The sequence below is a fragment of the Scleropages formosus genome, chromosome 5 (assembly GCF_900964775.1).
Source record: "Scleropages formosus chromosome 5, fSclFor1.1, whole genome shotgun sequence".
Classification (NCBI taxonomy): Eukaryota; Metazoa; Chordata; class Actinopteri; order Osteoglossiformes; family Osteoglossidae; genus Scleropages; species Scleropages formosus.
In genome coordinates this window covers 17072100-17090885 of record NC_041810.1, presented here as the reverse complement: position 1 = coordinate 17090885, position 18786 = coordinate 17072100, and the positions used below count along the sequence as shown (strand labels likewise).

The 18786-nt window shown below is 47.5% G+C and overlaps 1 protein-coding gene across 4 annotated transcripts in view; it reads right to left on the bottom strand.

Annotated features, from left to right (window-relative positions):
* LOC108930915 (transcription factor COE3) overlaps positions 1-18786 on the bottom strand; it is a 99078-nt gene that overhangs the window by 8227 nt on the left and 72065 nt on the right. For all 4 annotated transcript variants that reach the window (XM_029252292.1, XM_018746402.2, XM_018746403.2 and 1 more), the window contains 3 exons: positions 11154-11242; positions 1659-1724; positions 1211-1385 (listed from right to left, as the gene is read on the bottom strand). In XM_029252292.1, coding sequence (XP_029108125.1) covers positions 1211-1385; positions 1659-1724; positions 11154-11242 — 330 coding nt within the window. The remainder of the gene's footprint in view (positions 1-1210; positions 1386-1658; positions 1725-11153; positions 11243-18786) is intronic.

The window sequence follows — 18786 nt, the reverse complement described above, 5'->3', positions numbered from 1 at the left end:
CGGAGCTTGTTACCGGCCGCCCGCCCCTCGCCTGCTCTTTATGCGGAGTGACAGGGAGCTGGTGTCTTTGCCGAAGCGTTTAGATCCCCCGCCCCCCCAGGCGCGGCCCGCGTGCTCCGGCAGCTGCCGCGCTGAAGGATGGCCCTCTCGCAGCGAGCGGCCCGCCTGAGTGGCAGTTGAAAGTGGCACGGCTGACAGCAGACACGCATGATCAGAGAGGCATCACGAGCGGGCGGCGGTGGAAGAGCGTGAGCAAAGGCCCCCCCCAAGTCTGCGGGGGACCCTGCGGCTGTCATGGGCGCCTGACTACCCGCCGGTTTGAAACCCGGTCGCCGCTACAGCGAACGCTCAACGCCACAAACGAGTAAGGACAGATTCCACCAAGAGTTTCCCTCATCTCTCTGTTCATTACCGTCTCTCAAAACATCTCACCCTCAGGGCTGCTTAATAAATCTCGCTTTTGGACGCAGAGAAACACACACGCAGTGAAACGTTACACCACCTCCCACCTGTAGACCTCTGGTTATTGTCCTTTAGTTCCTATCCAAACACAACCACCCCATCGCGCCTTCAGACGTCGACAAGCCACTGTTGGAAACCTCAGTAACGCAAGAAAAATATTAATATTCCATGTCTCTCGAAGTAGGCTTAGGCATCCTCAGCAGTTTAACTCAGCCAGCGCTAATCTACATGGGAAAACAATATCAGAGTGTTCATTGCGAGGTCCTATTGGAGTTTCCTTACGTAAAATATGAGAAATACATCTCCCATCCCGTTGCTGTGTCGTGTGGGCGAAACGATACTTGAAAGTAGCTTTAAATATGAATTTGCATTTATTCATTTAGCTGACACTTTCATCCACAATGACTTGGATTGTTAAGATATTTATAATAATTTACCCATTTAAACAGCTGGATTGTTTTACTGAAGCACTACAGGGTGGGTAAACTTACCTTAACTAAGAGTACTACATAAAGGTGGGAATTGACCTGTTGACCTGACCTGACCCTCAAGTACAAATGAGGGGGTTCTAACCACCACAGCACTTGCAGCCTCAGTTAATAGGAGTTAGAGGTCCATAGGTAGCAGTTCTGAAGTATGGTCATGTCTCTCTGATCTTTACAAGGTATTTTTCTACTTGCAGCCGAGAGCAGGGGAGGACAGCAGAGGAGAGGAGAGAATCTGGGTTCTGTCTCAGAGGGGGGCTTACCCTGGTCACCCTGGGAGGCCTCAGAGATGTTCACAGCCAGCTGGCCACCAAAAGAGTTCACCCCCATCATGCCAGAGTGGGCGGCCGAGCCGGTAAGGGAGGGCAGCTGGTTGTGGCTGCGAGGGACGCTGTAGAGAGCCTCTGTCAGGTCAGCTGCTCGCTTCAGGATGATCTCCTGAAAAGGTGGTGGCGGCAAGGAACCAGCACGATGGGAATGAGTAGCCGGGGGGGTTCGCACACACAGACATAGTAGACATTAGCAGTAGACCCACTTCATCTCATGATGAAAAGGTGACATGAGGGTGCTTTTTCGGTAAAAAAGCCAAACACCTCTAAGAACACCACATGGACCCTCTTCAGATTTAGACCTTGCTGTTTTGCTGGGCATCTAGAGTCGAATTGTGTCCACCATGATTGCTTTAAATAACCTTATCGACGGCGGACCCACCTGGTTGTTGTGGGGCATCCCGTACAGGGCTTCCACCAGGTCAGCTGCCCTCTTCAACAGCACCTCCTGTAGAAAAGCATGTAGAGTCCACCGTCAGACCCCGGTGCCGACACAGACGGTCACATGACCACGGTCTCCACAACAGCTCAGTTTGAAAGCATCAAGTTAATTTTACTGAAGCATTCTATAAGGAAGTAGCACATTCAGAGGACCAACAACCTGACCACAGTTCAGATTCCGGTGGGGTGAAAGCATCATGGTTAGAGCTGCTGCCCTGCACTTAAAATGCCTGCATTTGACTTGATCAAGTTATTTACCCTGAAGTACACTAAGTAAAATTTACCCTGCTGTGTAAATGGATAAATGACTGAAGACATCGTAACACTGTAAGCTGTTTTGGGGAAAAGTGTCAGCTGAATTAATAAATAACTAAATCTGAGCAAGAGACCTTTTGGTCACGAGTCCAGGGCTTTAACCAAGAGGGTCCCGACTTCTCTTAGTTCCTTTTCTGAACATCAACGTGATTTATAGAGGCCAAAAGTTTTTGCTGGTCAACAGTATCACACTTCCTTCACACTTACTCTCCAGAGTGACTTACAATCATCCGTACATTTATGCACTGGGTAATTTTTTACTATATCATTTCAGAGTCAGTGCCTTGACCAAGGGTACTGCAGCAGGAGGTGGAATTCCAACCTGACTCCTTTGAGCATGAGGTGGCAGCTTTAACCACTACACAACCTTCTTCGAAACCCTTTCTCCTCTCTGAACGTATATGAAAAACAAACTCCAGTTTCTTCTCATCTCTTACTGGGGGGAAGACTGGATCATGAGAAGGTGCGTCTGCACGGAAGCAGTGTAAACACGCCAGGGCCGCATGTGAGAAAAACAGGAAACTGCGGCTGCCGCTCCGTTCGCTCCCTCGCACCTGAGCGGCGCGAAATCGCATCCCTGTCGTCGCAAGGAGCTGCAAAGTGAGTTTGCAGAGATCCACACATGCTCATCCGCTCAGCGGCCCTCCTTCCCAAAGCCTCTTCTCACAACGGGAGGCAGATAATGCTACTTGGCAAACGTGTTTTTTTGGGGGGTCATTGATCAGGTTTTGGATTTTGTGCTGTCACACACCTGACCCCTATTCATGCTTTCTTCAAAGTACGAGATTTCCATTGAATTTTTGAAGATTTTGCAAAGGCAGCGAAGTCTTAATAACATCCCATTACGAAGAGCTTAGAGCCAAGAACACTAATATTGTCTACTGTACTGTCATGCTGTATTGAAAAAACCACTTTGGTTTGCGTTTGAACATGACCCCTGCTTTGTCGTGTCTGAATTTATACTAAAGGAAAATCCTCTGCCGCGGATGTTGCTCGGTGGATGCGCAGCCACATGCTGAGATCCGTTTGGACCCCGCTGGAAGGCAGCACCGTCAAAAATGCTGTGCAAAATGGCTGCAGGAGTCGGAGCGCGGCACGGAGACGGGGGAGCGCATTAACGCTCTCTCGCTCGGACCGCCTTCGGTGCCTCCGATCCAGGGAGCCTCAGACGGCGGCTTATTACAGGCACATCGCATCTGCTTATTGGATTTCCCCTGCCTAATTCAGCCCCTACTCCTCCCCCCCGGCTCAGCCGCTTAATCGCCCTGGGCTGTTTTCTCACCACGCGGAGGAGGAAGCGTCCAATCTGAACCACCCGGCCCTCGGGGGTCACCGCAGCACTCTCTCTTAATAACAATAACAATCCCAACAAATAAATAATGCCCTCGCAACTGAGCTGCTGGGGCAGGACGCCGGAGTTACGGGGCAGAATCGGGGACGTAGGGCGGCAACAAGTGAGGCTATGGTTTGTAATGAGAGGGTCGATGGAGAGACCGGGGTGGGCTCCACTCCTGGTGTTATTTATGAGGGGGTTGGTGCCCACGTGGACCGCCCTGCGAGAGCTGGTGTTGTGGGAGCCTCTGCTGGAGGTCTCTGGGGTATTGCAGTGCGGATGGGGGCTGTCGGGAGCGACTCGGAGGAGGGAGGAGCGCCAGCTGGGAGGGTGCGAAGAAACGAGCTGAAGGAAGCAAGGGAGAGGGAGACGGGGCCCAGGGAGGCCGATGGGAGAGAGAGGAGAGGGGAGGATGCGGAGGGTGTGGAGAGCGTGAAGGAGATGCAGACGCAGAGAGAAAGTGATGGAGGAAGGGAAAGCTGGAGGAGGGGCCTCTCCGGAGGAACGCTACCCTGTCATTGTTGTATCGAACAGAAATCAAAGTGTAGAACAGGATGCCTCTGACTTTGTGGAGCCCTGCAACCCGCCAGCCTCCAAGACCTCTGAGAAGAACCGCCCCGCACCTCACACGCTACTGTGGGGCTAGGCTGCCTCTGCTACTCAGATGTGGACTTCAGACCTGAACATCGAGCATGGCCTTCCCTGCCACTTACTTCTTCCCTACCCATGAAGAAACCGTTTGCCTGACGTGGATCGAGCATCGAAGCACTTTCACATAAGCTGTTGGGCTGACTGACAGAATGACAGACAGGCCATTAGACCAACTGATGGAATAACTGATGGCTGGACTTGCTGTTGGACTCAGTAATGGATGGACTGGCTGATGGACTAACTGTTGGACTGACTAATGAACAGCCCTTCTGTCTGTGTCAAAACTCCTCACCTGATCCAGAAGTAAAGAGCGTCACACACCTGACTGTGGCCTGAAGGTATCTTGTTCCATCTTTTCAGACAGCACTGAAAAACACTGGACTAAACACTTAATAAGAAACTACTCTTTTTGTTAAGGACAATTTAGTTACGACTGGTAAATTTATTGTAAATGAATTACTTAATTGTACATTAATTAATTAATTAATTGATTGAAATCTTATAAAGAATTTTATACACTCGGCCCTCGTATAACGTGGTCCTGTACAAAGGCTTATGGTGGTGCTTGGCTTATGATGATGTTCTGTCAGGACAGTGTAAAGGATCTATAAATAATTGCCATACATGAATAGACTGGGGGGGGCGCAGTGGTGCAGTGGGTTGGACCGGGTCCTGCTCTCTAGTGGGTCTGGGGTTCGAGTCCCGCTTGGGGTGCCTTGTGATGGACTGGCGTCCCGTCCTGGGTGCATCTGGGTGCATCCCGTCCTGGGTGCGTCCTGTCCCCCTCCAGCCTTACGCCCTGTGTTGCCGACTTAGGCTCCGGCTCCCCGCGACCCCGTATGGGACTAGCGGTTCAGACAATGTGAATGTGTGAATGTGTAATTTTATAAACATAACTTGGCTTAAGCCCTGTTTTTGGTTGCACTTGCAATGAAACGCAAAGTGATCAGAACCATATTTGCATTTAATAATCTCTAATGTAATCTGATGCCCGGAATAAGACCGTTTGTAACCGTGGTAACCGTGTAAGACATTTCCCATGCCATGTCCCATGTGATGCCAGACCTCTTGCCACACCTCTGTGTTTGTCAGTCTCCTGCTACAGAGCTAGGGCATGCCCTGGTGCCCTTGTACTGTCCCCTGCTGCACTCCACCCCTATCCCAGGTAGCCCCCCCTCCACACACACACACACACACACACACACACACACACACACACACACACACACACACACACACACACACAGCAGCCCCAGCCGGCCCGTCCCATTATTGAGCGCTCTGCCATCCACGAAGAGCAGGCAATCTGTCATGGCCTGGCACCACCGGTGTGCCGCTGCAGAGCCGCGGAGCACGTTTGCTGCAACACTGCACCCCCAACACACACCCCACCCACCGACCTGATCCCAACTGGCTGGCGCGGACTTCATTAATCTCCATTATAAAACAGAAGTTAGTTAATGTCTCTAACGCTTGGCTGCTGCACCACCCGCCCGAGGCTCTCTGGCAGCAGTCACCCCCACACACTGACACACACACACACACACACACACACACACACACACACACACACACACACACACCTCCACCCCTGACTGTCCCCCAGCCTCCTCACACCGATGGTATGTTTGTGTTAGTGTGAACTTCAGCCTTTTATTCTATTTCCAGTCGACAGTGATGGACGCAGTGGCCTTTGGAGTAGTGACGCCGCTTCGGCTTCCTGTGTGTGTATTAGTTTGTGTGTTTCAGTATTTGTCAGCGCTCATGTGCCTTTCTATACATCGTTACATATATACATATTCTGCATATTTTCTATATGTCCTATATATTTTTTTATGTTCTGTCTTTTCCAGATTACACACGGGTTTATTAGAGTTCACGGTGGGAGCTGGGGGTGGCCTTGCATCCTCTATTAGGCAGATGGGGGGCGTTGGCCTCCCGTTGTACCGCAGCATGCTGGGAGACGGTGGCATCGGATTCCTGTCAGAGTAAGTGCCGGCAATCAGAGCGCTGGTGCTTCAACAGCGGCGAAAGACCTGACCGATCGATACCATAATACACTGACTCCTAGTTATCATCATGATCTTTTATCACAGCCTCACACCTCCACACAGGAGGTGGGGTTTGGACCCTGCTTCCTTCTGGATTTCCTGAGCGGGGGCTCATGGGAGGTCCTGGGGGTGGCAAGGGGGGCCAAACCATGATTCTCCACATCTGTTTGTACAAGAATCTGTTAAAATTACAGTTTGAACCTTCGAAGCCTCCGACCGCCAGCCACTGGGGGTGCGGGAAGGACAAGTGTGTTTTCCACTGTGCTTCTGAATGAAGAACAGGAAAACAAGGGGGGGTCCACAGTCAAAAGCTCAGGAATCCTCAGCGCAACCAAAACTATATATATATATATATATATATATATATATATATATATACAGTATGTAGATACACAAACTCTGTTCACCTTTTAAAGTGACGGGAAAACAAAAATTTGATTCTGAAGATTACATTTATTTAAAAAAAAAAAAAAAAGGTGTGGGCTACAGACTTGGCTGCTCAGCTAAGATTAAAAATAGACAAGGGAGCACCTTCGGGACACATAATTCTTTCCCCAAAGCCAAGCCAATGCTCTTATCTGTGGCCTAAACAAGCACCTGTATCAGTTTAATGTATTGCGATGCGTGTTTTCAGAAGGAGCTTCTCGGAGATTCAGCAAAGCCACAAACCCCTACCTGCCGCGAGACAGTGTGTTCTTCGGGCATCGCGTGATAAAATATTGATGCCTACAGTCAACAGAATCACTGCTGCTGAGCTCAGAGTATTGTCGGCAGAGCGAAGCACATACTGGCAGAAAAAAAAAATAATAAAAATAAATCTATGTATTCCATATCACCAGAGGCTTTTAAGTCAGTTTTCTCTCTCTCTCTCTCTCTCTCTTTCTCTCTCTCCCTCTCTCTCTTTTGCCAGTTGTTTTCTTTTTCTGCACTTTTTCCCTCCTCTGGAGTCCAGCATACATTTAAAAAAATGTTATGGGAACAAAGCTGGCATAGAAAATGAGGGATTAATTCCAGTTCTTTGCAAAGTTGAATTACAGGTCTACAGTACACAGCTACAGCATCATTTATCTCTCAAAAGTCTTTTTTCATAAAACAGCTTATTAAAAAACCCAGAGGTCTAATGAAATGAAATGAATAATTAAAACCACGTAACAACCGCACTTTCGGTTACTTCACATGGTATGTGCTCACAGAAATGCTTCAGATATTCTACAGTCACTTACACTTGCTCACTATGAATAAAAACATGTTCAAGTCAGGGTCACCAGGGTCTGGAGTGTATCCTTAAAGCATAGAGCACCAGGCTAGCCAAGGAACACCCTGGGTGAGATGCCCAATCCTTCACCAGGTAGCCACACACACACACACACACACACACACACACACACACACAGTTTGTCTAAGAGCAATTTGAAGTCACCAGTCTACCTGAAACTCATCTTTGGACTGTGAGAGGAAACAAGAGCACCTGGAATAATCCCACATGAACATGACGGGAAACTGCAAAAATCAGACATACTAGATGAGGTTCGAGCCTGCATCCAAACACACAGCCCAGGAGCTGTGAAGCACCAGCACTCCCTGCTGCACCGCCATGCAATTCTGCTGTCATCCTGTGGAACATATTTCCAGCAAAGCACACACACACACACACATTTTCAGAACCGCTTGTCCCATACGGGGTCGCGGGGGAACCGGAGCCTACCCGGCAACACAGGGTGTAAGGCCGGAGGGGGAAGGGGACACACCCAGGACGGGACGCCAGTCCGTCGCAAGGCACCCCAAGCAGGACTTGAACCCCAGACCCACCGGAGAGCAGGACTGTGGTCCAACCCACTGCGCCACCGCGCCCCCCCTCCAGCAAAGCAAATATCACTAAAATAAAACAAATCCTCAGCATCCTTGGATCACACAGTATCCCCATGTTTCAGTATCTTAGGTATAACTGCTGATTGTCTCCTGCTGTAGGTGTTTACTCCCCTATCGCTGGGTACCACTGTCTCTGCTGGCTCTGTCAAGCTCCTCCGTCCTCATGGGTGACCTCACAGTTGCTATTTGTTACGTGCCATCTGGGGCAATCTTGGAGGACTACCCAAAGGGGGCAGTATAGGGCTCAAGAGGATTCAAAGTGCAGCATGACACGTAAGTCCTTTTCCCCCTTCCTTCACTTTCACATCTTCCAGAGGGTCAATTACAGCAGGACAGCTCCGGGGCTCGGCAGTCCGAAGCGGCGAGTCAGCTGACCTGGGAATGGGAGCTCCGCGACAGGTGCCTTAACAATGATAAATCACCTGCAGCCCCCCGCTGCCCTGTAGACACCATGCTCCCCGATACCCTTCTCATCCTCACGGGGGAACACAGAGAAACATGAAGCATCTCCCGCTGATCTTTATATTATCTGGATGGGCTCATGCCGAGCAGGCGTGGCACGGTGAGGAACCAAGGTGGTTTCTGAACTTTTCCTAGAAAAAACTGTCCACATTGGAGTTTCTGAGTCATGGACTGACTATTCATGAAGGAATATTCTGACGGGACCTCATGATGCTCAGGATGTGTGAAGTGGGAAAGAATGTCAAAGGTTAGAGTTGTCGCCTTCCAACAGAAGGACCAAGTACTAAACCCCAGCTCTTGCTGTTATACCCTTGATAAAGGTACTTTCCCTGAATTAATACAGTAAAAATTAGAAATGGATAAAACTTTGTCAGTTGCCAATTTCTATTTTGTAAGTTGTCTTGGAAAAACATGTCAGATAAGTCATAGTTATTAGTATTAAGCCAATATTTTCTAGATGGATCTCAAACTACAGGAACATAAACAACAGAAATAAAATAGTCTGGACAGACACTGTGCCACGTTACCTTTGCCACTCTGTAACTGGAATTAATCCATTTTCATTGTCTCATATAGGGACAAAAATATCCAAATCAACCATATGGCACGGATCTCAGAGAGTCAGCTTGTAATTGGTTAGTTCATGAGATGTTTACCAACAGCTGGAGAACCACTGCACATATATCACATCACATCATACTGCATTACAGTACAGTACTTTACTCCATGCCTGGATGCAGTGCTGCCAAGAGCAGGCGTGAGATCATTTTCAGAGACCTCATCGCTTAGTTTGTGGGGAGATCTTACAGTACCCTGGAAATGCAGTGATCTGTTTTGATTATTAACCTGTGTTTTTCATTATTAAAAAGGGGAACGCAGTGTTGTCCAAAACAGCATTCGACTGTCACCTGGGCGACCGTGGCAGAAGGAATTTGTGTTAGGCTCAAACAAAGAGTGAGTGAAAAGTCAGGGAAACTGGGGATGTTTTAAAGGACGGCCGAGTGAGGTGGTACAATAAAAGCTTCTCCATCCCAGGAGGGTCTTGAATGATGTCCACATTTACCAGGTATGTGGACATTGGGAGGAAGGAAGGGAGAGAGTGAGGTAGCAAATGTGGTGCGGACGAGGGCTAGAAAAGGTCATCAGCGGACGCAGCTGGGTTTCACAATGCTCCCTCTGCCGGCGGGCCGCCAACCGCGAGGGACACCTGTACAGGAGCCAGATCCCTGCAGCCACCTGTCCCCGGCCAGGTGATTCACTTCTGCCCAGACCGGAATAGCAGAACCCCTACCTTCCCTCAAGAGCCGGATGGCTTCCGCGTGCGCTACGGGATCCGGAGCCGGCTCGTGGAAAAGGAAAGGCCGCTAGCATTAGAGGGCTGGAGAGGTTATGTCCCTCACGAGTGGACCCCAGCAGCTGCGACACCAGTCAGCGAATGGAGTGAATGCCCCTTCTGGCATCCTGCTCCATACAACTGCCTGCAGATTATTTATTTATATCTGCAGTTAAGTCAATATTGTAAAGCCTGACGCCGGAAAAAAGGGGGGAAAAAATCCAATTTCTTATTGAGTTTTCCTTTGAATAAGAGGAAAAATGAAGCTGATCACAATCTGCCACCGTCGGACGCATCAAAGTGGTCAGACAATGCGTGTTTACCATTAGGATCAATTTGGAAATAAACTGCTTTTTTGGTGACTGGATCTTAGATGTCAGATTTTGATAAATGGCCTCAATTTGGCAGCTGTTTTAAACTGTCAGTCCCCATCTGATTGGATCCCTTTCCACAGCCGTTTCCTGCCCAAAGGAATCTCACTCACTTAGCTGCCACGCTTTTTAGGGAAAATAATCTTTTCATACTAACTAGGCGGCAAAGCGCTGAGGGCAAATGCAGGGAGACTTTGCGGCAACCCCTGTTCCACGTATTACCATGCGCATGCGTATGTGTGTGAGAGAGACGGAGCGGGAGAACCTGCGTTGTATCGTGTAACGGCTACCTGACGGAGACAAGGCTCTGGCGGTGGCCTCAGCATCGTCCCACCAGCAGCAGGTCTTGCTCGCTTGTAACTCCAAAAACAGGTTGTCGTGTTTGAAGTCGCAAACTTAACCTGGCGGTTTGTGTTTCATTACTGGAGGAATGTGCCAGGAATTGTACCTCACCGACACCAGAGTGCCAACACTCCTCTGTGCCATTTTTGATGGTCTGCCCCGATTAGCCGAGCTCCCTCGGCGGATTAGCATCACGGCATCTCGTCATCGTTTGTGAAGATGCCAAGAGAGGCAGGACAAAGGCCATCACTGTGAATCCAGCAAAATCTATTTTATAAAAAGCAAACTTTGCATTCCGGATTCTAATGCCTTCCAGCACAGTAGATAACAAAAATATAATGGAGTAAAATATAATAATCATGTCACTGAAAATACAATACTTTAGATATGAAGATTTTCACCCAGCTGTTCCACCCTTGGAAAACCTCACAAAAAGTCACCAGAATGCCAACAAAGGTAACGAGCGGGTACAGCAGGCACTGCAGTGGTGAAAAACATGGGCATGTAATCTGAAGGTTGTTGGTTTAAGCCTCACTACTGATGAGGTACTGTTCAACAAAGTATTCACTCCAAATTACTGTCATAAACTGGCTGTCTGAATAAGACAATCAGCAATAAATTAATACTTCGCAAATAAGGCATCAGTAACGGCACAAAACACAGACTAAGAAAGACGGCTGACGAGATACTTCCAGCCTTAGACATTTACCTTGGGTAATCTCTCAGGGTCTCCAGGGTGCCTGGGGATGACCTTCTGTAACCTCTGGAAGCCATAGTCAATGGTGGGTTCGTTCAGGGCTATGGGAGTAAGAAACAGAAACATGGGCCATCAATGAAGGGGACAAATCCAGAAAAAGACTTCCACAAAGATACAGAGACAGATCTGCACTCCTTTTTTCTTAATTGCAAGTTAACTTGCCACGTAAATTCAACACCATTTGAAATAGAATATGAGTATGAAGTATGGAGAGTCATTGAATAACTGTACGAAGAGTGCCTAAAGCATAGATGTCCCATTGAGCAAATCCTATACAAAAGTCTGAAAAAGGCGATTCTGTGTTGACGACAACTGCGGTCAACTCAACGTCATTCACAAGTCTCATTTATGCTGAGACATCCAGCGCTGGCAATGTGCAACACGGGTCTCTTTCTCAGCTGAGCGGTTCGCTGAAACTTCACCCTACACCGTATTTTTATAGCGACGGTGGCTTGAGAGTGTTCACGGCCTGCGCAGCTGGGGCCCGCTTCCCGGCCTTCGCCTCGTACCTTCGTTCATCCGGCTCGCAGCCCCCCTCGAGTGTCCCTCTCGCAGATTGTCTCACATTAATTCGATTCCATCTCCCCCTTTTTGCTCCCCTCCGCCCGGACTTTTATTTCATTCTCGCGGGCGGACAGCCCCTTCGATTTCCATTTCTCTTTCTCGAACGCAACGGGGAAAAAAGAAACACACACACCCGGAAACGAGTTAAAGGAATTTCTCCATAATCAAGCCCATTAATCATAAAAGGCTGTCAAATTTGACTTTGGGGACAATTTGTCAGCCTTCTTGCCCACTCCGCTTTTGTCACCGGCGCCTCTTGTATTCCATAAGGATGATTGACACTCCAAATGCCGGAGAGTAGAATAGCTAGTTTGCGCTAATATGCATAACCGCCGCTTTCATGAATAAGAATAAGGGCACGGCGGCGGAGCAGGGCCTTTCAGAGCTGCGCTGCCGTTGTTGCGCCGGCAAATAGATGTTATTACCGTTATAACAATATTTGTTTTCTTTTTCCCTGGGAATGTGGCCCTGCGAGCGGCTAAATCAAATTTGTTTGAGCTGTTTTCGTTGAGAAGAGGAGAAGAAAAGGGAAGAGAGGTGGGCAGGGTGTGTGGGGGGCTGGGGGGCTCCTGGGGTGATGGAAGGAGGAGCAGATCCTGCCCCCCCCCATGGACTGCAGGCAAGGCCCGGGTGAAAGCCTCGGGCTCAGGCCTATTTAAGTCTCCTCTCCCTGCTCTGCTTGGTCCACTTCCTTCTGCTGAGCCTCTAGTCAGTGGGCAGTATGTTCTGCGGTACAATACAACCCAGCAATGAGGGTGGGATCTGTCACTGTGCTTTTGAGTGGTACTTCTGCTTGCTCTCTAAGTTATATGAGACATGCAACTCAAGATAGAAAGAAGGACTGAAGCTGTTCTTGAGCCAACCCTGCTCGCAGAGAATTCTGGGAAGCATGGGAGGATCACTGTGGTGTATTCCCCTCCCAGCAGATTCTCCCAGACAGCAGGTCCCATGAACGACTTCTGCAGGAGTTAACAGCCCGAATTCAGGCCAGGATACTATGAAGTGAGAGACACGAGGAGAGAGAGAGGGAAAGAGAGTGAGGGAGCAGCGCAGGAGACGCACTTCACAGGGAGCTCTCATACTAATGAACCTCTCGACGGGAGCGACGCGGGCCGCCATCACTGACTCCCCTCTCCCTCATGTGACGGGGCCCTGAAATTAAACCCATTACTTCTCCTTATTAAAATCCCAGTGCACTCTGACCCCCGCGACACATTGGCTGCCTGCAGCCCGCCCTCCAAGCCAATCGATACTCTTCGTACCCCTGCCCCCCTCCCGAAGAGCCCGGGTAATTGGAGAGCGGCGGCGCGCGGCGTGAACCCTGACCCCCCGCGCATTACACAGCCGATATGAAGATAGATTGCCTGATTTAGTGTAAACATATGCTGCAATTCCAGCCATCAGTGCCACTTTCGCCGTCGTAATTTGTATTGATTTTTTCAGCCATCTTGGCGACTTCGGGCCCTGACGTGTGATTAGAGGAGGGAAGATAATGTGGTTCGGTGGAAAAGAGTGCCCAAGATGAAAAAAAAAAAGGGGGAGTGGGGGTGCTGTTTATTATTTATTTATCCCTCGCTGTCTCACTCTCTCTCGTTGTTACAAAGGTTTGCTCAGTCAGGCGGTGCGACATTTACACACCGAACACCGAGAGCCGAGGAGAGTTACTGTATGGAACTGTACTCCACACGCCATACCCCTCAGCAAAATCAAGCACTATTATCTGTGCACAAATCTTGAACTACAAGTTATTCTATAAGAATTTCTCTCTTTTGTGTATTCGTATATTTTTTGTAATAAGCCCTTGTTACTCAAATGCAGTACAACAAATGCAACGAAGCATATAAATACCTTTGCAGAATAGCGTTGTTCTGAAACAACTGGTATAAACTGTTATATTTACTATTTTCCAGTTCTGAGTGTATATCATCTACTGCTCATTGCTGAATTATGTTTCATTATTTCATTTATTCATTCAGCTGACACTTTTTTCCAAAGCAACTTACAATGTTAAGGTACTTAAAACTGTCTACCCATTTATACAGCTGGGTAAAGTTACTAGAGGAATTTAGGGTAAGTACCTTGCTCAAGGGTACTACAGCTGGAGGTGAGGCTCAAACCTGCTACCTTTTGGTCCAAAGGCAGCAGCTCTAACAGCTGTCCCAATGATTATTTTTAATTTTTATTCATTAGTCTGACTCTTTTCTCCAAATTGACTTACAATGTTAGGTTTGATCCTAAGTTCCTTAAAATTATTTGCCCATTTACACAACTGTTCTCACAACTCTTTTTGTACTTTATCAGTTCAGGGTAAGTACCTTGATCAAGGGCACTACAGTGGGATTAAAACCTAGGTCTTCAGCTGGAATGCAATGGCTCTACATCACCTGCTCTCCCTTACTTGCTTATTTATTTTACCTGCAGACATTTCTTTGCACGCGAACCGTGAAACAGCACATGTCGTAGATGACAATATGTGCTCAGTGTTGGAACTGAGATGTTTCATAGAGACACCCCCTTCTGTGGATGTAGGCAGTACGTGAGCAGTCCCCAAAGTGAGCTCAGCATGATCGCTGCGTTCTTATCATGTGACATGTCACTCTACTGCGAGGACAAGAGAGCCCATTTGGGCCAAATGCTGCTCTTAACCCAGCGACTAACCCCGGCGTGTCTTGAGAGATCCCAGGCCTCTTTTCCACCAGGGTTTAATCAGCGGTTATATCTGGCCCTCCAGGATCAATTCTCCTGTTGCTCCCAGCGTTAAGCCTCTCTCATCCCAAACCACACAACTACACAAGTCGAAGAGGGTGGTGGGAGGTGGAGGGTGACGTGAAACAGCTATCGGTCAGGACACTCGCTGTCTCGCAACGTTCCGGCAATGTCGAGGCCCGGCCTCGAAGAGCAATATGGACACTGTGCGCTGACGAGCTGTCAGGCTGTAAATGGTGGCCTGGGAAAGGGGAGGGGTCACTCTGTCTCACCCGCGTTTTTGGCAAACAGGGACAATCCGTGGGCCGCGCTTGCGAAGCACAGAAACCACAAAGGCTACATTAGGACCTCTCATCTATTTCCTGCTCCAGGCAGAGAGTAAACAGTGAATCTCAGCTGTGAATGTTCCATTATTCTGAGCAGACATCAGAGCATTTAGTTTCAACTAGGCGACTATAGCAGCTATATGTTCTTTAGCAGATCTAAATTTTCCCTGTGTTTGCAGATACATATTTGAGTTGTTTATGCTTGTTGCCCATCTACTGTTATAAGCTTTCTTTTTCCCAGTTGCAGGTCATTGTGGGTCACGACAGATTACCCCTCACCCATGTGAAGGACTCCTTGGAGTCCTGCTTTCCAGAGCAGGACTGTGGATCCAAAGTGTCCGGAGAAAAGCACCTCGTGAATTTCCCATTCTCCACGCATTCCGGATTCACATACAAACAAGGACATACAGACGCACACATGTCTGATTTACCTGTAATTGCAAGTATTTCCCATGGACCGTCAAATCGATTAAACAAATCATCCTTGACACCTTCCCATCAAAAACATTAAACCTGATGAGAAACAAAAAGTTCTGGCACTTTAAAATTTTTTGGAAATAAGTCATATCACTTTTCAAAAAAGGTGGTTTCCTTGTGAATGCCCTCCCCGCGAGCTCTATTCTTCTCGCCATTGACTATTGTGATGACAATATTTTCCTGAAAAATGTCAGAATAAGGTTAGTAAAACACATTCTCACATAAAAAATCAACACGCATGGGCCAATTCACAGAAAAAAACACACAAAGCCCACGAGCGCCTGCACAGTCATGCATACACACACATACACACATGTAGGGGCCAGTATTCGCACGACAAAACATGAAAGGAGCACACACAAGCTCCCCACACTGTGAGAATAAAAAAGAAAAATTCAAAGCAAGAAGCTCGATCAATCACCGGGGCCTAACACCCCCCTCCCACCCCGATCAATGCTCATAGAAATTTCATGAACTTTAAACTGTGATTGACAGCTGAGCCGAGCTGAGACGCAGTGCGTTGGCCCCTTTAAAGTGGGAGCCACCGGGGAAGATGAATGGGCCCCACCACAGCCGCCCGAAAACACACCCTTTTAATTAAGAGCAAACGCTTGGCTCTTATGGCAGCAATCAGCTTGGACCGCCCAAGAACGTACCTGACCCCACGGTACCCTCTCCATCTAGGTGTTATTCACTGTGCGAACGCAACACGCTGTCTAAAACAGACGTGCTACTTCACATTTTGCTTAAAAACAATCACTCTAAACTATTTCAGTATTCTTTAATGGATTTTGAGTCCTTAGATCTCGGTAGATATTAAGCCGTGATTATGCGTTGCACGTTCCATACTGAGATATGTCTAATGTTTACATTAATGCTTTAGTCAGCATGTTTTATTTTTACCTGCCGGCATACCAGTCTAGCACTCATGAACATTCAGTACTGTCAAGTTAAAATTCTTTATCAGATTTATTTGTAAGGTGGTATGCAAGGTTATAACCATTTACCTTGAGAGACCAGATAATTTTAGTAATAGCACTCAGTGGATGTATTCAAAAATATTTAGGGGTCACATTAGGCTTGCTTAAATACTGAGGGCACATCCTGCCCCCCTTTGCTCCACCAACTGTGCCGGATAGTATCTGCTCCCCGAGTAAGAGTTGGGCAGTGGGACTGAGCTCTGCAAGTTCCCGGAGCCCCTCTTAACCTTGTCACTCATCTTAATCAAATCACAAGTTATTTTTATCACTGAAGGCCCAAGAAAGTGCTCCAAACACCTGCCTGGGGCACTTCAAGTTGGTGAAGAGATGGAAAGAAGGCATCCCTACAGCTGGTGCAGCTTTACCAGAGACCCGGCTCCTCTGCCATGAACAGTCACAACCTTATCTATGAACAGAAGGGAGTGATTCATTCACATTTACTGACGGTATGATTTTGTGACACTCAAAAATAGAATAAAAGAGAATATATATCAAATCCTGCCATTGTTTGGACTGAATTTGGTTTATATCTACACCTCCTTCTCTAGTTCCCTCGATCAAGGTACTTACCCTAAATCTAATGAAATTGGGTAAGTATTTATAGAAAGCTTAATATTATAAATTGCTTTGGTAAAAGGTGTCAGTAACTGTAAAATGTGATCAGCAACCAAGCTTAGCTGTGACGCTTGCAGAAGTTCTCAGTTTCTTGTCCACAGATTGGCAGAACAACTTGGTGAACATTTTGCTGTTCTGAAGGGACCAAATCTGCAGCTGTGAATGAAGTTAAAAAAAGCGATTAATTGTAGAGATGGCAAAACATCTAAAAGTAACTACAGTCTGTCAATTAATCTGCGCAGTTAGACAGGGTGTTTCAGCAACTCATTGAAAGAAAATGCATAACTGATTTTCTGCGACTTAATGATGAGTAACCTGAAAAATCGCAAGACTTAACCATCCTGTACCCCAAATTTTTCTCCGTTTTCCGTTGACATTTAGCACATGGAATATCTGCTTAATAAGTACCATGTGGCAATGCAGCGGAGGGAGAGAAAGGTACAAAGCAGATCATTGTTTTCCCACAGTAGTGGCGGGAATGAAGCTCAGAGTCACCCCAAACCGGGGTTATGGGAATGCCCTTTCGAAACCATCAACCGTAACCGTAACTTTCTGTCATAAAGTTAGAAGAGGACAGACTTTAAAGGGTCCAGTGAGTCTATTGGTGCCACAATTGCTGGGTAATGCGTATACATGAGGTTCACGCCTTTCAGCCAGGTTTGGTCCTGCATTTGTCAACCATATAGATCAAAGGCTAAAAAAATAAAGTCTTTGACAAGTCCAGCCACAGCATCATTATTCAATTGGACAAAACCTCTGCTAATCTTCATGAAACATTTGATGAGTGTCTCTCGAATTAAGAATCCTGTCTTTTAGATGTGCACCCTTTTCCAAGGACTTGGACTTTTAGTTACTTACTAGAAATTTTGAGAACACGACACCACAATGTCACCCTTCCTGCCGTAAGGCAAAGTGTTGTTTATTCAACAGCAAGGGGGAATTGCACAAGGGACAGAGCTTGTTCTCAGCAAGCCTGGTGATTGATACATGCGTCAGCTTAGCTTCCAAAAGGATAGCAATAATGGTCTCTCTCTTATTCTGTGATCACATGATGGTTAGGAAACATATGGTTGTGTCATGCCAACAGAGACCAGCTGTATCAAGGTGGTCTTGGATACCAATGCCAACCATCCCTGACCATCTCAGGACACTCCAAACTACACTTCCTCTTCTTCAAGCCAGGTCAACATTGTCTCTATATCTCTGTGGACCTTCCCTTCCCAGTAACCCTACAGGACCTCCTCTCCCTAATTTGAATCACCAACCTCAGACTCACCCCACGGTGACTATCTGATGCTGTGGTGCCTGATGCGTCCCTGCTGCAGCCGCACAGATCTACCTTAATCATAATATCAATGTGGACACTTGTTAAAAAGATTGCATTCAACATTGCTGAATTATAACATAACCACAGTATGAAATCCTTTTTTATCTTGAGATTTTTAAAAGTTATCCACAAATACCCTTTTCCACACCCCCTGACCAGAGCCAGCGAACCACAAGTACGTGGCATGGATACAGATTCAGGGGCCTCAGCAAGGACGTGACGAAAGTGAGGGAAAAACCAAGCCATGCAGTTGCACATGAACCGGTAGAGAAGCGATGCATTGCAGACTTTAAAGGATTGTCACACTTGCGCACTGGAACAGACCTCACACTGTCATCCATAAATAAACAGTCTGTTTATAATAACCCTAACAGTGATCATTTCATGAATGACAATTCAGTAGAACGAAGCCGGACAAGGGCGTATGTTCCCCAGGTGAGTACTGCACCGATCCAATGCCAGAGGGATGTTGGATTGTGTGTATTGAGGGAGAAACTGTGGGAGTGATTTCAGTGTATTTATACCGTGTGTGGAAGTTCAGTCCCGAGCTGTTTATGTTATGGTGCTGTAGGCTAGATGTAGATGAAGTC